The sequence below is a fragment of the Pholcus phalangioides genome, unplaced genomic scaffold, assembly GCF_987345545.1.
Source record: "Pholcus phalangioides strain wild (caught in Gottingen) unplaced genomic scaffold, Ppha-v1.0 ptg000017l_1, whole genome shotgun sequence".
Classification (NCBI taxonomy): Eukaryota; Metazoa; Arthropoda; class Arachnida; order Araneae; family Pholcidae; genus Pholcus; species Pholcus phalangioides.
In genome coordinates, this window is record NW_028301610.1 from 53,090,765 (window position 1) to 53,110,383 (window position 19,619).

Sequence of the window (19,619 nt, forward strand, 5' to 3'; positions counted from 1 at the left end):
AAATAATTAATAAGCTATACATATATAAACTTTTTACGGGACGGGCAACGTCGCCGGGTGTCAGCTAGTATATATATAACAATAGAAAATGGTCATTAATTAGCAGACACTATGCACGATTCCACCTTTCATTGGAATACATCAATTCCCATTAACATTCACTGGAAATGTAGATTACCCTACAAACAAAGCATAATGAAGCAATTTTTATAAACTTATTTCGAAGGTGTTTCTGGTACTCCAGAGTGGGGCACCTAAATGCATACTTGCCCTCCCTTTTGCGACAGAAAATTTTTTCTGGTACAATGGTCCCCTTTTTTCTCATAAATAAGTCTAAGCTGCTACAAGAAAATATGATTGTCTTCATGTATGGACACAGCCTCTCGATTTAAAAATCTTTAAATTTTGATCTTGAGAAAGAAGCCAGGTGATTTTTCTGAGGCCCTACCAGGCAAATTTTCGAAAATTTCAACCGGTTCTTATTGTTGTGAGCCACTGCCCTCCCCCACATCCTACAGAAGTTCCCCTAGGCTTTGACCTTTGATGGTCCCCCTGTCAGATGTTTCACGGGCCCCTATGTGTGAATTTATTGCATGAAAAAAACAAAAAATAATTGTTCCAGACTGGAGCCCCTTCAAAAACATTATCTAATTTTTGATCGTCTTGGGGAAGTCCCCACATATTTTTGAGATTCGTCAAGCTGAGACATAGTGTAATTGAACACATCACGTGTGTTTTAATTTCACTACCTTTTAACACATTTATCATTGGCAGGTTTGGACAGACTTCCGATCGAAGGGGAAGCTGAGGGACACAGCTAAGGAGCGGAAGAAAACTGGAGGGGGTAGTTTTGAACTGCCTCCTCTTACTGCAATTGAAGAAAGGGTTGCAGATATCATCGGCCCTTTAGAAGTATATGGGGATCCAGATGTCCCAGAGATTGGAGTAGGAGCGGAGCAGGTTTGTTTACAACTTATTCTATTTTCAATTGTTCATTTCTCTGTACTGTGGTATTGACCTTCATTTTCAATACACAATAGCTGTGTACATATTAAAACAGTTTTTATAAGTGCTTTTTAAATTTGCAACAATTATTTCTGTCTTTTCTTAACAGGAGAATGAAGAGATTACAGTAGATGTAATGCAATGCACACAAGTTTTTCAAGAAGGTTAGCTAATATTTTTCTCATATTTAATTAACAAAAATCACTAATTACATTGTTGCTTGTACTTGCACATTAATTTTGGGTAACAGCTAAATACCTGTATAAAACACTCTACTTTTATGTAAATAACTTCATATTACACCTTTCTATTCATTAGCTGGAACAACTGCTGTATTGCTGGATATGATTGATTCTGGTTGTCCTGCTGATGAAAGTTAGTGTCCTTACTATTACATTTAAAATATTTTTTTTTTATTTTATATTCCATGTAACTTAAGCCAGTGCTTGCAGATACGAACATATTCTATTTTAAATACCTGCGATTGTATGTTCTGTAATGTGAACAACTTATATCATGCACTTATGTGAAAACATGGGGTTTAATTTCTTATGCGCAACATTTGAATTGCCATTTCTGGTTTCTATGATTTCGTTGATCTACAATGTTATAATTAAATTTCCCCCAACCTCTTATTAGGTGCACAGTTGATCACCGCAGATGTGACGTGCGAATATAGTGCCTGCACACCAAGTATGTTTTACATAATCACAAAGTTGTGTGAATTACACATTAATCAATCTTTTTCAGACTCATTCAAATAAACTAATTTAAAGTATCTTAATTTGCACTTATTTCTTCTTGATTAGGTACATCTACAGCCAGTCCAATGAATCAGCCAGTCTCTGTGGCAGCAGTGAATCAAAGCAAGGGTAAGTTGAATAGAAATGCTAACATTAAATTTCTCATGATGAAAAATAATATTCAAGTTAGAAATGGGCTTGGGTGGAGGGCATCTCTGAAATAAATTGATGTAGTACCATTCTACCACATTGCAACTTATGTGCAATGCTAAACCTACCTATAACAATATTTTCTTCAGTACCTACATTATCGTTGCGGACAGGTATTACTGTATAATCACCTGAAATCAATGTTTTCAAAACCTGTTATGGTCAGATCATGACAGGTTTTTCTTCAAATACGTGACACTGTTTGAAAGTGTTTTTTTTTATTCTTCAGATGGACTAAGTGAAACACCTGTGAGAGTGAAAAGGAATTTAAAAATATCAAGTGTTGGTATGCATTTTTTTTTCCCTTCATGTTCTACCATTCACGTGTGTTATGATATTCGTCATTGTTTTTGAACTCCATTTTTCATACTTTAATTGTGATATTCATAATTTTAAGCTGCACATTCGAAATATTAAATTCTTGTTTCCCACTTGACAATTTTCTAAAGGGATGAAGAAGCGCAAGAGAGAAGTGGAAGATGCAGATATGGAAAAAATTTTGAAGACTGACCAAAAGGTTGAAGAAAATATTGGAAAAATTGTAACAAACATTGCAGAAACAAATGCCCTCATCAGGGAATTACTTTTTGAGGTGAGGGAGAGTCAAAAAGTGGACAAGGCCAAATTGGCAGCGGCAAAAGAACAATCTTTCCATTTACACAATATTTCCTCGCATTTAGGAGATATTGCCAAATACTTTAATAAAAAATTGTGAATGGTGAATGCGTTTGTTACTTTCATTTAAAACATTCTAGTGTTTAAGCTGTTTCTATGCTTATACAGTGAAACATAAGACAATGGTAATGCTATATGGGAATTGTGTGCATTGCATATCACTCATCAGCCAACAAAATTAAGTTCAATGCATACCATCTTTTTCAATTAGATAAATTTTTATAGCCGAACACTCTCTATTCGGTGTAAATCAGCCTTCTATTATGTGTAGGTTATTCTGTAACCTGTTAATGCATTTGAATCCTCGGGTTTAATAAGAGACTGAAGATATTCTGCTTCAGTAACCTCTTTTTGAAGCTTCAAGTACTAAAAAAATTACTGAATTTTATTGTCATCCTGTTTCAGTCATCAACAAGCACTGCATCTCGAATGGAAACTAGTGACGAAAACTTTTCCAATTTCCTTCTGGTAGAGGAAAAAAGTTCGTTTCACCATTATAATGGTGCTGTTTGGGGAAGAGTAAAAATTGAGAACGCTAAGAAAATTTACGAAGCCAACTAAATGTGTCTGGCTCTATAATGAGTCTGGAAGTTGCGAAAACAAGTCAATATGTATGCACATCATGTTTGTGCATAGCAGCTCCCCATGGATGACCTGTCTCAAAGTGAGTTTGATAGGCACGGGTCATTACATTTTCTAAAAGCGTATTTCAAATTAATTTTTTTGAAATCTGCATTAATTCTTTAATGTTACATGCTGTACTGAATGTGAAATAAGGGAGTTTCCTTATATTTGTTTTTCTTTCTGAAAAATCATTTCATGTTTAAAAATGGGGTGGGGGTGTAATACATGTGTGATAATAAAATTAACAAAAGAAAACTTAAGCCAGAAAATCTGAACAGTGACAAAAATTTATTTACACATTATCAAAACTTTAAAAGGCATGCCGAAACCTGTAATTCAACAAATGCAGAACGAGCTTGCTAAAAGATGCCCGTATCATATATGGATGTCATACATTTCAAATATACAGCAACCCAATTAAAAATGCAATTACAGACAGTATATATGCATGAAAAAAAAAATTGTAATGCCCATAAAGAATACTTATGGTTGTCTTATTCTAAGTATGGATAGCCTCTCGATTAACCCCCAATATGTTTATCGTGTTTCTTTTTGAACATGTCAATTATGTAGGAATTTACCACGGATAAGCTATTCCGTTTATTAGCAACCCTATTAAAGAAAAATTTTCTGCGACACCATAACCTTGCATTGTCCCTTACCAATCAATACTGGTGTCCCCTTGTAAAAGCAGTCGATTGAGAGACTGTACAAATAATTCATGGTCCATCATATCTGTCCTGGTGGAAATTGCGAACACTTCAACCATATCTCCCCGACACCTGCATTTATTCAATGTAAGCATTTAAAAAATGAAGTCTCTCCATAACTCAAGTCTCCATGTGCCAATAAGGACATGAGTAGCTCTTCTCTGCACCCCTTCAACCAAGTCTATGTCCCTCCGTAGGTATGGTCACTACAACCTTGCAGCATACTAAACTAATTAACCATTATTTACTGCTACATAACATTACATAGTAATTGCAATTATTTACATACTATTCACACCCAATAGGCCAACACTATCAGTAGCATAAGGCTCTGCGCGAAGCTGGTTTACATCATTGCAAAAGGCATAGGCGGTGATTGACCTGGAAGTCTGGGGGGGGGGGCAAGGTGGTGATGATGTCAGCCCATATATACATTAGATCAGTCGACTCCACTTGCGATGCTGGGGGGGTGGCATTGCCCCCCCCCCTCCACGTATCGAGAGAACTGGCTGCCTTAAGAGAAATTTTCCCGGATCACTCTATCCCTAACAGCAGTGGCCCTTCTGTGCAGATGCAAATAGCGTGAAGATACTGTTGGACCTTGAGCAGCGGGATCCTGTGAGGCAGACATTGCATCCTCGTCATCATTGGGAGGCATTCCCAAATTATTGGCCACGCAGATGTTATGCAGCGTAGCACAGGCTACAGTGAAGAGGGATACTGCAGTTGGGCTGTACTGAAGGGTCTTTCGTCCAGCCAGACATCTGAAACGCCCCTTCAATACCCCGTTGCATCTCTCCACAACACATCTCGTTTTCCTGTGTGCCACATTGTATTTGCGCTGCGCTTGCGTGGTTGGATGGGGCACAGGGGTCATTAACCATGGCTCCAGAGGATATCCACTGTCTCCTGTAGGCAAAATATGTATGAAAGTAATCATTATGAAAAAGATATAGGAAATGGAAAATAATAAAAAAACTAATGGCTAACACAAAAAATCTATGGCAGTGGTTCTCAAACTTTCCTTACCCGCGGTTCCCCAGAATAGTCTAACAAAGAACAATTTCAAAACAACCAACAAACACAAATGAATATAGCAAGCTCACAGCAACACACAATATGAGAACCACTGAGCTATGCCATCATATCAATATTACGGCAAACATAGCTAAGTATGCTTCCTTAGTTGTGGCTAACGTGGTGACATAATTAAGTAAACAAAGGATTAGGGACAATCACCAAGATAAGCGATGTAAAATTCTCGAGCATAATCTTTATTGGAATATTCTCTGGAAGGACTACTTTTATAATATACTGGGGAATATTCTTATCAAAAAGAATACAAATTATTCTCAATATAGTTAATAGTCAACTATATAGTTTTTTCCAGATGATTATCTTCAGTTATTTATAATATAGTAGTCCTTCTCAAGATTACTTGTTATAATATGTATAATGATAAATAATCTCCTTGAATAACTGGAGAATAATTCTTATTATTTTCTATAACAATATTTATGATAATAGTCCTTTGAGAGAATATTCTCTGTCCCCCATCAAGAAGACGGGGGAATATAGAAGTTTGTAGGACACAATATCAAAGTTTAAAAGAAAGAAAATGAAACAAACATGGCTGAATTACACAATTTACAAATAAATACGAGTGATACAGAATTTAAGTGTATGAAGAAAACAATAGTTGTATCTTAGAATGAAGGTGATTATTAGAATAGCTTCCTTTTTTTAAATCAATTTTGTTTTAATTTTTTTGTTTTGAATTAATTTCTGAAAATTTATCTAACTTTAAAATAATTTGTTAAGGTGTAATATATACATATACATATATATACATACACACACACTTTAAGATTCTTCAAATCTCCATAACTAAACTTTTAAAACCTCTCATCATGACCAATGTTATTTAACTTAAAGTTGTCACTGGTGGGTGATTATGCCAAAAATTTCGTTTCAAATACTTCAGCCATTAATTAAGCGGAGAAACGGTTGGGAAAAAACTAATCTGGCTCAACAGCAAAGTTCACTTAAAACCTAAGTACCACATTTATGACCAATTTAAAATTTTGATTCTAATTACCTATAAGAAATCCGGCATGATCCCGGCCAGAACAAAGGCTCTCGAAATGATCTCTTATTGCCGAGGATCGCCAGATGTGAGAGTCATGGGCATTGCCCGAAAACTTTGAATTCACACTCATGATTTTCATATCAGCATCACAAATCTAAAAAGAAATGAGATGAAGTTGTAAGGTTCAAAACTTGATAAGTCAGAAAAGTTAAAACTATCAATGCTGAAAGCAAAATGAAAAACCAAGATACTAACCAGCTGCACATTTATAGAGTGATAACCCTTACGGTTAACATAAATAGGCTCGCTGACATGTGGGCCGATGAGACAAACATGAGTGCAATCAATGGCACCTATCACACCTGGCAAAGCGTAAGAAGGAGAATCTTCATCTCTTGCCTCCCCGAGAGCCTTGAACTTGGCTTGTATCTCCGGATACTCAGAAGGAGACGGAAATTTTATTTTCCGTTTGGCCAAGACTTTCACGATAGCGTTTGTCACAGCATGAATGCAAATGCTTACAGAGCTCTGTGACATAGCAACCGTGCAGTCTTGGCCGACGGTTCTCTGGTCGCTGCCAGAAGCAAAAAACCTCAAAGCACATAGAACCTGAAACAATATATAAATAGGAAAATTAAAATTGCAAATGGTTTCAACATGAATGTGCAACTCAAATTACATCACAATATTTTAATGTATATGAGCAACCACTTTTTTCCCTAAAATTAGGTACCAAAAATAAAGGGGAAAGGGGGCAAAAATTTGAATGCTGTTTCATTATTAAAATGAAAGGTCTCTTTGCATTCTCCTAGAGTCATTCTATTTCTCTGGGGCATAGTTCATCCTGCACTGGAGTATGCTGCTAGGTTTTGGAGACCTTACCTACAGAAGGACATTAACTTGGTTGAGGAGGGTGCAGAGAATAGCTGCGGGTGCTCTGGGTGGCACACAAGGCTTCAGCTACGAAGAGACTATTTCTTGAATATGATCGCATAGGCAGGCGTCAGAAGATATGATCAAAGTGTTTAGAATATTCAGCGGGATGGACCATGAGTACACACAGTATTAATACACCGTCAATGCCAACTACTTTGACAAGGGGACACCGTTGTGCAAGGGACAATCCCAGGTTGTGGCGCAAGGAGTTTTTCCCTAATAGGGCTGTCTATAAATGGAATAGCTTACCAATGTGGTTGTGAGTTCCAACACAATTGATATGTTTACAAAGAAGTACATTGGACATAGTGGGATATTGGATAAATCGATAAGCCATACATACTTAGGTAATACGAACATGAGCAGTGTATTATATACATTATTCATTATTATTTTTGTGATATGTATGCTTTTATACTCTGCATTTTGGTGATACTTGACATCCATAATTTTTATGGGCATTTGGGTTGCTGTATTTTTCAGACATAGTATAGATATATAGTCAACAAATGAAAACAATGACTATGAAATATTAGGCAATGAAGCATTCAAATTTTTGATTTTTTTTAATGAATAAAAAGCGAACTTACCTTAACTTCTAAAGGCAAAGTGCTTGCTATGCTTCTCAGAGGGTCCAACTCCACTCGAAGTTCTTCGCAGAGGTCCCAAACTAAAGGTTTCGTTAGCCGAAATAATCGAAAAAACTCATCATCAGGAAACTGCGAAGGCATCCTGGCGAATTCTTAAAATAAAATGCTCGATCCTACGAGATCGTCGCCTTTGCTCTCGTCTCATTCGCAACAGGTAAGCGCGAGCGGCAGCCATGTTTATTCCCGTAACGAGTGGTCTCCGGTTCTCGTTAGCGAACGGCTGCCGTAGCGATGTCGATAACGAAAATCGCTAGTAACGCAGTGAGAAAAATCAACCTTTTACAATAGTGACGTAAATCTATCTCACAATGCACCGCAAACCCCAAATACGTTTGAAACGCGAGCATAACGACATGAGCGTAATAGACCCCCAGTAAAGAAACAAAATAATGTGGATGACTCTCTCATCAAATTGGAACTTCTACACCCCGTGGATTATTATGAAATATTTAATTATACAGACCCGCAAGAAAAATAAAAAGCGGCAACACAACGGTAAATTGTTCATAATTTGTTTCACGTTATAATTGGTAGCATATCCGGCCCAGGAAAATCATACCGTGTAAATTAGCTCAGAAATAAAATTGTAAAATTCTGAAGAAAAAATGAGGATTTGTTTTCGCACTATCTGCCGTAAAATAATAAACAACTCGTACAAACTTTTGTAACGACCATGGCCCCACATCCTGCCGCAAGAACCCTCCCCCCAGGCTGTGATCTTTGGCGGGCCCTCAGACCAACTTTTCAACAGCCCTTCTATATAGTAAATTTTTTGCGTAAAAAAATAACCAAGAATTGTCGCATATCGGTTAACATCAGTAACTACGTACGAAAGACTATTATCACTAGCGACCTTCAGGGGCGACTTCACCTTCAGAGGATAACCAACAGTAAAGAAAGAAATAATAATAGCGGGAAAAAATATTTTTTAAAGCTCGGTCACACGCAAAGCGTTTTTGCTGCCATGTCTTCAGGGTGGGTGTGGAACCCTGTCATCCCAACTCTTGAGGAGTATGCCATGATAACGACAGAATACCTTATCAAATTTTTTTTGGGGGATATATACCTCTTTCTATTTTAATTAGTGTTATCAACAGTTTTTATTTCAACAAAATTTGGAGAACAGTGAAAAAAAAATTTCCAGGAAAATTTTTCATAACGAATTTACAATCTCGCGTTTGAGGAAAAAACGCACGTGTTCGGAACACGTTATGAAGGGGCGGGTAAAATTACAACCAATAGAGATAAAGGATGCGGAGTGATATCAGAAATTGGTACAGCGGTTTATTTTCATCAGGACCCAAGTTAGAGCGAACATAGTATAGTAAGGAAGAAAAGGAAGTCCAAACAAAAAAAGATATATGCAAAGCTGTTTCTATACACACACAAAAAAACAAAAAATCACACTTTCCTGTGTTCGTAGTGTTTTCAAATCGGTGGTTGAAAAGTAGCAATTTTTCTATTCAGTTCCCGAAGATGCATTTTCAGCACTGGAAACTAATTTGTCTTTTGTTATTTGGGCATGCGATTCACAATCGACGAAATCTAGTAAATGGGTCTGCGCCATCATTGTCTTCAAATTATTCATCACATTAGCACCTGACACAGATCTGACCAGAAATGATTCGGCAATTGACGTGGCAGCTGCAGTGTATTTAACTAGGTTTTCCGTTGCATATTTCAGTCCATATTCACTGCGCACATCGTATTCTTTGAAATATGTATGCAGCGTATGATTCGCTAGTTGTTTTTTTTTTGTCAGTCAATGAATTTTCACACGTGCCACACTACCGAAGAGAGAACTTTTCTCGCCAGGTACCTAGATACGTAGGCACATGTATCAAGTTCTGCGAAATTCAATGTTTAAAATTAAGCCAATCCTTTTTGAAATTAAAAACTATGCGTGTGTGACGTATTCCTTTTGTTTTGTTTCATTCGACTGTTTTGATGGAAATTAACGCTCAATATTGTGGGTTATGTGGGCATGGAAACAACGCTAAATGTAAAAACTTTCAACCATACTATCACCAACAGGTAAATTACTCGAAATTTTTGAAGAAACACTGTGAAAGAAATAAATTAAGAGACTTATATTTTTGAATATTCAACCCCGACAATCTTCCATGGCTTGGATCATTCCCCATTGTGGACCGACTGCTCACCGCATATTCTGAAGGATTGAGTTCGCCTTGGTCTTCTGCGTACTTACTAATCATCCAACAACTTCTGTTTATGAAAATATCACAAAATTTAACTTTTAAGACAACGCATTTTGTACACAACCACTAGCTGTTATCACTGAACAAACACTTAATACATTTCATCACTTCGGCAAATGAATCAAACATTAGAAAAAAATAGTGATTTTTTTTTTCTAAATGAGGACGTCATTTGGAAATAAGAATGTGTGTAAATATGGCAAGAATGTATATACTATGGTCGGGAAAAAAATACTCTGAGAACACAACACAAATATTTGTTTTTTCAATTATTCCCCTTAACACACAAACTTTTTTAAAATTTTATTCTCATCAATGCAAAGGACAAAAATCACTGGGTACACTTCAAATTTCATAACTGAAATCAATTGCTGCTAGTAAGCTGCTCGTACAGTGTGGGAACATAAGAATCCCACTGAGCGACAAAGAAATTTACAGCAATGGGCTCGCCCAAAGAGTACTTGGTAGCAAAATCACGAATCTTGAAGCAGCTTCTGCGATCTGCACAACGATTTGTCAGGTGTTTTTCATGAAACTTGATCTTCCCATTCTGTTTGAACACCAGAAAGACGTAACGATGGAGACCTGAATAATAAAAACACACACACACACACACAGGATATCTGTAACTAGTTTCACTTATTAGAGAATTATCCCCCTTTTCAAATATTCCCTCTTAATTTTTGCATTTTAGTGACAAATTGTCATGTTGAAAACTTCTTTTTAAAGTTAAATTGTCTATAAGATTTCATATTGCCCCAGAGTGCTGAAGAAAAATATGTAGCGAGTCTCTCTTACTGTTGAAATTTTTGCATCAAAAATACAGTTTATTGCACAGAAAAGCGAAGCTTTTGAAATCAACCATTTTCTTTAACCCAGCGGTTCTCAACCGGTGCTCCGCGGAGCCCTTGGGGCACCGTTTGCACTCTCCAGGGGCTCTGCGGCCGCTAGAGGAAAATATAAAAAACAGTAAATTAAAACAAAATAACTAAATATTTTTAGATAATATTAAATTAGTGACTGATGAATAATTAAAAAATAGGTCTACGGGGTTCCGTCATAGAATTTTTCTACTAAAAAAGCTCCGCGAGTCAAAAAAAAGGTTGAGAACCGCAGCTTAAGCCTTTTTCTACCGATTTGAGAACCTGTAATGGGACATACAGGGTGCATAGCTAACTCCCCCTTTCAGCAAATTACTGGCAAACCGCTGATCCTAGAGACTTTCAATTAGGAAAAGTATCCAGATAACATGTACACACACTTCAGATACGTTATTCATATTGCAAAAGATTGTATGGTTATTAAAGTATAAATATTAACTTTTTAATACGGACATCCTATCTTCAAAAACCCAATGGAAGTCGTTATCCTGTCTTTTTTTCCTTGAGGCCAATGAAAAAGTTCCATGTTTCTAGTGCAACATTTGCTGAGATATTTGAATTCAAAATTCACGGTTCGTCAGTAATTTGTGGCAAGGGAAATCAGCTATGCACCCTGTATATATATCCTGGCAGAGTGAAAAGGTTAAGTTTTAACAAAACAATACCTATTACCAAAATTTCTTGCATATAACTTCTAAATCATTCTGATACCTTTTAAAGTAAAAAGCTTTCAGCTTTTAAATGAAACACTATTTTTAGTTTAAGAAAATGTTCCAGACACTATTTGAAAATGGCTATAAAAAAAAGACAAAACGTTCAAAATATTTTTTATCCCTGTTCGAATAATTAATGTACTGCTAAATCAACTCGTAAAAATTGAAAATTCTATAACTATTGTGAGCAACCTTTTATTTTTCCTGGATAATTTCACCTATGTCGATAACATTTTTCCTTAGGGGTCATTCAAGTATTACGTCAGCATCGAGGGGGGGGAGGGGTTTCGGATTTGCTGACTTTTGATGACAAGGGAGGAGGTGGGTTTGAAGGTTGCTTACGTCATCAACCACCCCTTTCTGTAAACATGAAATTTTCTAAGCAGCTGACGAAAATTTGCTGACGGGGGAGTCAAAATGGCTGAAAATCTGCTTACGTAATACTTGAATGGCCCCTTATAAGTAAATACTACATGTCTACATTGGCTTAAAGCTCATCAGTAGTGACCCCCATGGCAAAGTTGTCCCAAGTTTCGCGAGCTCCACCATGCACTATGCAAATGAAGCCCGGTCCGGACCAATACCTTCTAGAGCAGAAAGCCTGACCCCGAGATTCGTGACGTCATCGAGATCCGTCCCACAAAACCCCTTCGCTGTAAGATCGTTTTCCAGCCTCACCACACACTAACGCCGATGTTTGCATATATCGGCCGTATTCACCAACACAGTTTAAACTCCAATCGCAGGTGAAAGGATTGAAGATCGAAACGGATTGGTTAAATTGAGGATTTTTAACCAACCCGTGTCGATCGCTAATCCTTTAACCTGCACATACACAATTGTAGTTTAAACTGTGTTGGTGAATACGGCCGATATACATGACCCACGTTGCTATATTTTTTTCTCTGTTATAGAAAGAGGCCGAATTAGTAGACGTGAGCACTCGAATAGACAAGTTTATATTTATAATTCATTATTTCCAAGTATCAATAAGGCAGGGCCATCTTAAGAGCGTCATGGGCCCCCGGGCCAAGTGGTAAATTCCAGTAAATTTTAATCAGATCTCATTTTTATGAGGCCCTCGGGCCCATGTGTTAAGACGGCACTGCAATTAGGGCCAGAGTTTTAATAAAAACTTAACAATATTTAAAAAAAAAAACTACCCTTTGACCTCAAAACTTCCCCAACAGCATTAATTTTTCAGAACTTCATTTCTGTTGATTTTAACCAAAAAAAAAGAATCCATTGAATACCAAAAGGAAATTGAGACTAATTCATCTATGTAATATCCTTTATTTTTCATCACCAGTCATTTATAAAAAAAAAATATGTAAAAGGAACTAACTTTTTTCACGAAATAAATACACGTTGCTTTGCTCCTTCCACTATGGATTGGACATGGATGATTGCACGATTCTCATTCATGCACAGATGCATGAATTCTATGCTAAGATGTGATTCAAGTAGTAAAAATCTATTTCAAAAATAGTGCTTTTTCAAAAATGTCACCAGCTTCCTTTTTGCATAAAACTTTTTTACTATAATTTTTCTTTAAAAGTGCATTTTTATTCGAAGGTTCTTTAGAAACACGTCAGAAAAAAAAAATCCACAGAATTACCCCCTCCCGCATTCTAAAACTTACCTCAAAGAAATATTGTTAGTACCTGTCTATTCATTTCCCAAACCTGGCTTTTGAATAAGTATTTGTATATATTTTCCAGTTAAAACATGGGAAACCAAATTCATCAACACAGTATTTTGTAATTTCTAAACCCAAAGTTGTTTACCATAACGCATTGCGAGTCTATTTCGAAAAAATTACCACCTGTACCAATCATTGATAAACGTTAATTAATTTTGAGAATTATGAAGCAACGTGTGATCGCTATGTTCAAGACGGGCCAACACCTTCTCTAGCAAAAAGGCTTCGCGCGAAGCTTTGACATCACTGAAGTCGTCCATTTCATCTGCAGCCATTGGATAGAGCAGGCCGACGTGTATGCGAAATCTGCCTTTTTTTGCAGTATATGCAATGACTATAGGTGAAATGGAGGACGGCGGTTTCCGTAGTATTGAGTGTGTCTCGTAGCTGATTGCGGTCGACCTTAGAAACTACGGGCAATCCGTAGCAGTTGGCAACTCAGTAATTTTGGTCTTCTCTTCAATTACTTTTTTTTGTGAGATTCCTTTTTCAGTTGGAAAAGTTGCTGTTTATATTTTTTTCTTTCCGATTTCCTAGACTCTGTAAAAGTTTTTAATGGCGTTAAATACTGATAAGTATATTTTATTACATATCGATACTATCGACCGCCCGATAATTACTCGTGATTCCTTGTGGAAAACTGACATCGAAAAGTGTTCTCTATTTTTTGATTTGACCAATAATTATGGAGGTGTAACATTTTGAATATTTGTAACAGTCAGTTACGTGCCAAATACCCAACAAAAGTAAATTTCTCTGCCAACAGCGGACTACTATCTTTCAAAAATGAACTGAAATATTCAATCAAGTTAAAAGTTAAGTTTGGCCTTCTTTCATGATTGGCGCCTTTTCTCTTCGTGTAGTGTGACGTTATTACGTGGCACCTTCGTTCGCTATATTGAAAAATTTATCCCCAGATTTGTAAAGTGTTAGCCGAAATCAAAAATTGTTCAACCAAATCAACTTTTTTATGCTAAAATATGGCAATTTGTTCTCCTTCACTATTAAGTGTAATCTTGTGAGAAAAGGTGCATATAGTGTTCGTTGCGCAATAATTTTTTATGTGATCCTTTTAATTAGATCACACGTTAATCAATAAAACAGAGCAATATTTTTGAATTATTTTAAAGTTTCATCAAAACTGTTACGTGTAATAAGCTTCAATGAAGGGTGTAAAAATAGTAGCTTGACGAAGTTGACTGGTAAAACAATAAAGATTCAATCAGAAACTTTCAAACTAATTATTTTATGAATTGCCTATTGACATATCAAAATATTTTCATAGAAGTAAAAAAAGGTGTCCCCCAGTGATCTGTGCTTGGCCCGATATTGTTTCTCATTTACATAAATGATATATTCAAACTCAACATAAATGGTAAATTAATCTCATTCGCAGACGATACAGTACTGTATGTTGAAGACACTGAAATTACAAATTTAATAAAAAAAATTGAAGAGGACCTATTTAAAATCAGTAACTGGCTCAAGAAAAATAAACTAAAACTAAACGTACAGAAAACTAAATACATATGCTTAAAAACAAGAAACATAAATAGTTTGGCAAATTTAAGTATAAAAATTCATGATCATTGTCCGTGTCAACATATATTACAATGTAACTGCCAAAAAATTGAAAGAGTACATGAATACAACTACCTAGGAATAATAATACAAGATGATTTAAAATGGAAATCACAGTGTGAAAAAATAATAAAAAAATTAAAAATATATGCAGCAATTCTTTATAGACTAAGACAATAACTTTCTAAAAGATTTATTTTATGCTTGGATATATTCAATAGTAACATATACGGCTTGGGGACAAGGGCGTAGCGGGGGGGGGGGACTTGGGGGTCTGGTTGCCCCCCCGAAATGTGAGAAAATGACCGAAAAAAGGGAAAAAGATGGCCAAATCCATTGTTCTGTCACTTTGGTCCCCCCCCCCGAACGAAATTTCTGGCTACGCCCCTGCTTGGGGAGGTGCATATCAAATAGATATACAAAAACTAGATAATATATATAACAAGATAAGATCCCAAATAACAAGCACCACAATAAACACCAACAAAACAGAATGCCATAAGCTAACTATAAGACAAAACTATGTTTATAGACTAATAAAATTTTCATTCTTAAACAATAATTGGTTAGAAATGAAACAAAATAGAACGTCATCTAGATTAAATAACATATATAAAGTGCCAAAAACAAATAAAACGTTATTTCAAAAGAGTTATAGATACACCGCTCCAAAAATAATGAATCTATACCATACAATCAATCATACAAATAATTACATAAGATCTAATAACAATATATTCACGTTTTCTTTGAATACCAGTCTAGAATCTATATTACAACAATAATACAACCACATGATACAATCCATCTGTATGTAAAATTTCTTTGTAACATAAATACAAAAAAAAACCTGTATATTGAACAATTATAAACCGACCTAAACCATAATAGGCTGTTGCTAAGAAAAATAATTTACGGAGAAACCCTGTAGACCTACTGGAAGGACAGGCATGTCCCTTGAGGTCAAAAGTGTATGTTGAATGTGTTTCTGTATATGCTTGTATATATGTTTGTATGTTATTATTAAAAAAAAAAAAAAAAAAATTTAGTGGTTTCAGATTTTTACTATTGATTTTTCATCAGTCACATCACATGCAATTCTACATGTTGCAATGAAAAATCATTTCTTTGTGACTGCAGTTGATCTAATCATGCGTTAATAAATTTACTTTACCCTTTTACAATTGAGATTCTGATGACATCGAAATTTATTCCAGCTTGCACACGAAGTCTACCATATACCAAAAGCAAAATTCTGCGACTTCAACAAAATGAACCATGCTGGACTGTTTTGTTTTTTTTTTCAGATCAGTGGCGACCCCCTAAGGGGGTTTGTGATAATAAAATAAAAATATCTGATAAAAAAATCCATAACTTTCGGAGAGGCATGTATAGATACATATATAGATCAACCATACAAATATTTGATACTGGGGGCTGTGACCCCCTTCACGCATCTCCACCCAAGGGAGACAACGTCCTGGCATCCCAACGAATTAAATTATATTAAAATGCCACTTCTCAAGAACTGTATACTAGGTTAATAAACAGGGGCCAGATGTTGATGAAATTTGCATTTTTTCAAGTTTCGAGGCATCTTTAAAATATTTTTCACTCTTCTAAAATTATTTACAGAGTATAAAAAGTGAAATAAATTAAATGTGTGTGCTAATTAACATTGAGCAATATTATTGTGAATATATCATTTATAAAACACTTCAATCAAACCACTTTGAAGAATTAAACTACAACTTCAGCTTTGGTGGTGATATAAGAATTCAATTTAAGCAAAAAGCAAAGTACACATTACAAAAAAATATTTTTGTCCAAATGTGGGAACCAAGCAGAAGAGAGCACATTTATATATATATATTTTGGCTACTACTAAATAAGTCAGTGAAAAATTTGAATTGCACATTGGTATATGAACTTTAAGTCTTTCGCAGAAGATAAGAAGCCAGTCAAGCTGTTGTTCATCGGCAAAAGAAAAGAAGTGTTGGATTCTATTAATACATCAAAAGAAAATTAAAAACATTGCCCATTACTACTTGCAAAGGAGCTGATACTAAAGACTGCCCTGTTGCTAATGTTATCATAGGTACTCTAGAGCCGGATCACCCAGTAAAAAGTGTTCTATTAAATTCTGAGATTCTAGAGGAAAGTCAATCTCTCATTCCACTATGTCAACTTTTTGACAAAAGCATGAATGTTTTGTGGACAAATGGTTGTGGAGCACAATAATATTATACTTCTCGACCGATGCTGCTTCATACATGTATGATAAAAGCAGGGTGAGCGATCAGAAGCTTCTATCCAAAAGCTACATTCATCCTGCTTTGCTCATGCAATGCAGGAAATTTGTGAAGAAATTTGATCATGTATTCGATCGTTGACTATCTTGTTTCCAATGTGAAAGAAGTTTTTGTGATATCTCTTTATCGCTTTTAAATCCAAAGCTTTGCCTCCAACACCTGTGATTATGCAATGGGGAGCATGTTATAATTCTTGCACATCCTACAATGCAAATTCTAAAATAGTCAAATCTATGCTAAATGAATTCAATCCGGAAGATGCTGCATGCAATAAAATTCACAAGCTTTGTTTTGCCAAGTCAAAATTGAAGGGCAGTTGACGTACATAAGATCAAATTTCAATATTTTGGTTTCCACACTATCCAATCCTTACAGAAGGAAGACATATTGATGCTCTCCGCTGCATAGATAAAGCCAGTGAAGTTCTTAGGTGTGCTAAAAGCAGGGTAGGCAAATCTGTTGTAGCAAAATTTGATAAAGTGATCAGAAGAAACAATGGACTTACTACTCTCAGAAAAATTTCTGCTGTCTTTATGGGAAAGTCCGAAAATTTCAAAATTGAAGAGCAACTAACTCAGTGAATCAGTTTTTTTAGCATTTTCCTTTGAACATAACCGGTTTTGAAGAACTTTGTATTGTTATTCTGATGGCTTTTTGTCATTTTTAGGAAATTTTTCTGGGGTTTTTTTTTACAATTTTTTAGGTCAACAACATCCGGGCATGGTTAATAAATGTTATGTAATAAGATACACAGATATTTCAAAAAGTTACGCACTGTAAAAATTTGAATTATAAGATCTAAAATGGTTGAATTACATTATCTCATATAAATGAGTCCATGAAATAAATACACCTTTCCATTCCACAATAATACATATTTTTACCTGTGTGGAAAATGATTTGGCTGAGACTGAATCTTCCCAATATTTTCCATTTTGATGTCTTTATTATATTCTATGAAAATAGTCTTAAAATACATTTTTATAATTTCTTACGCTTTTTGCATACATGAAAGCATCATATATATTGTTACGATTATCAACTGTCGACTAAAATGAATTCATTATTTTTGGAGAAGTAAATGAGACATTTTTGAAAGGTGTGTTTTGTTTTTGGGACTTCAAATTCTTGCTGAAGTTCTGTTTGTTTTCCGCTGTAACCGATTGTTTTCAACACAATATATAAGTACGTAAATGTATAGCTGTCTAATGTCCAGTGTGTGTGACAATTTATATTGTTATCGTATATATTACATGTTTGTATTATTAATGTTCTTGCTTTGTATGTTATTTAATTTCATAATATTTGGTTAGGTAAGGGCCATATTTACAGACATGGTTTAAACTAGTCACAATTTTTGGATAAGAGATCAACATAAATTGGATTAAAAACCTGAATTTAACCAATCCATGTCGATCTCTCATCAAAAAATTGCGACTATAGTTTAAATCCCCAGGGACATAATCCATAGGTTATAATTGAATTGAATAAAAAAAATCCAATATGCATAAAAAATGTCCTTTAAAAACCTCCATCTATTAAATATTTTAATTTGTAAAATATATAACTTAAAAAATGGATTTTATTCGTTAATTTATCACATTGCAAGTTCCATTTTAAATCATCCTATATACAATGCCCAAAACTGATCCTAGGGACACCTTTTTAAACCTGTAGGTATTTGCTTATTTTCTGATTTGATATGAATGCCTGTTGCAACAATAAGTCTTGAACCATTTCAGAATACCTTCTGAAACACCAGCTTTATGTAATTTTTGTGTTAATATATTTAAATCAACATTATCAAATGCTTGTTTTAAATCCAGGAAAATTATAGAATATTTATTATTGTTGAATCCTGTATTCATGTATTGACGGTTTGATATTGTTGACATTTCTATATTTTTATTCTGTAGGAATCCATACTGGGGTTTAGTGCAAAAAAAATTATAATTTAGAAAATGTACACAACTTGTTTGTTCATGTTTCTCTATTACTTTAGAAAAAATTGGGAGAACTGAAATTGTTCATACCATTGTCTCCTTTTCTGCAAATTGTGCAAAAAAAAGGGAATATTTAATTTCGTCATAAGAGTAACTTGTTTTGATTGGTGAGTCAATTAGGTGTTTCAGTACTTCAATTAATAATCGGTGATAAAATGAAATTTTAATTATTGAAGTTAATCTATCGTAGCAAATTGCTTTAAAATCTAAATCATTTATTTTTTTTAAAAGAAGTTTTTATCAATATCCGTGATTGCTATTGAGTTTGATAACCATGTCAACATGACAGTAGATATATTATCCTATAGTATTGGCATACACACACGCGCCAGTTTCTTTCAATAAATTCCTTATTTAAGTTATTTGCAAAACGTTTAGGATTATGATGGATTGGGAGTATTTGTGCAATTCCATTGTTTTCATTAGTCTTTATTGTATTTTTTTTTTCTTCTGAGATTCTTGTTTAGCTTTTTATTTGAAACTTCAACATCTTATCATAGTTCCTATATTCATTTTTATATGCAAGTACTTTGGCATAGTTTCTATGTTGTATAACTTTCTTTCAA

The 19,619-nt window shown here is 34.9% G+C and overlaps 1 protein-coding gene across 1 annotated transcript; it reads left to right on the forward strand.

The window, feature by feature from the left end:
- Positions 1 to 678: 678 nt before the first annotated feature.
- On the forward strand, positions 679 to 2,673 carry LOC149074114 (uncharacterized). The gene is made up of 7 exons (XM_089247330.1): positions 679 to 960; positions 1,115 to 1,169; positions 1,324 to 1,380; positions 1,645 to 1,698; positions 1,815 to 1,877; positions 2,188 to 2,244; positions 2,408 to 2,673. The coding sequence occupies exons 2-7, from the start codon at positions 1,142 to 1,144 to the stop codon at positions 2,671 to 2,673; spliced, it is 525 nt and encodes a 174-aa protein (XP_089103456.1). The 5' UTR covers positions 679 to 960; positions 1,115 to 1,141.
- Positions 2,674 to 19,619: the final 16,946 nt, after the last annotated feature.

Excerpts from the sequence above, each read along its gene's own strand:
- LOC149074114 (XM_089247330.1), top strand. The coding sequence starts at position 1,142 with ATGCAATGCACACAAGTTTTTCAAGAAG. Across the intron at positions 1,381-1,644 it reads TGGTTGTCCTGCTGATGAAA|GTGCACAGTTGATCACCGCA; the intron begins GTTAGTGTCCTT and ends ACCTCTTATTAG. Across the intron at positions 1,878-2,187 it reads AGCAGTGAATCAAAGCAAGG|ATGGACTAAGTGAAACACCT; the intron begins GTAAGTTGAATA and ends TTTATTCTTCAG.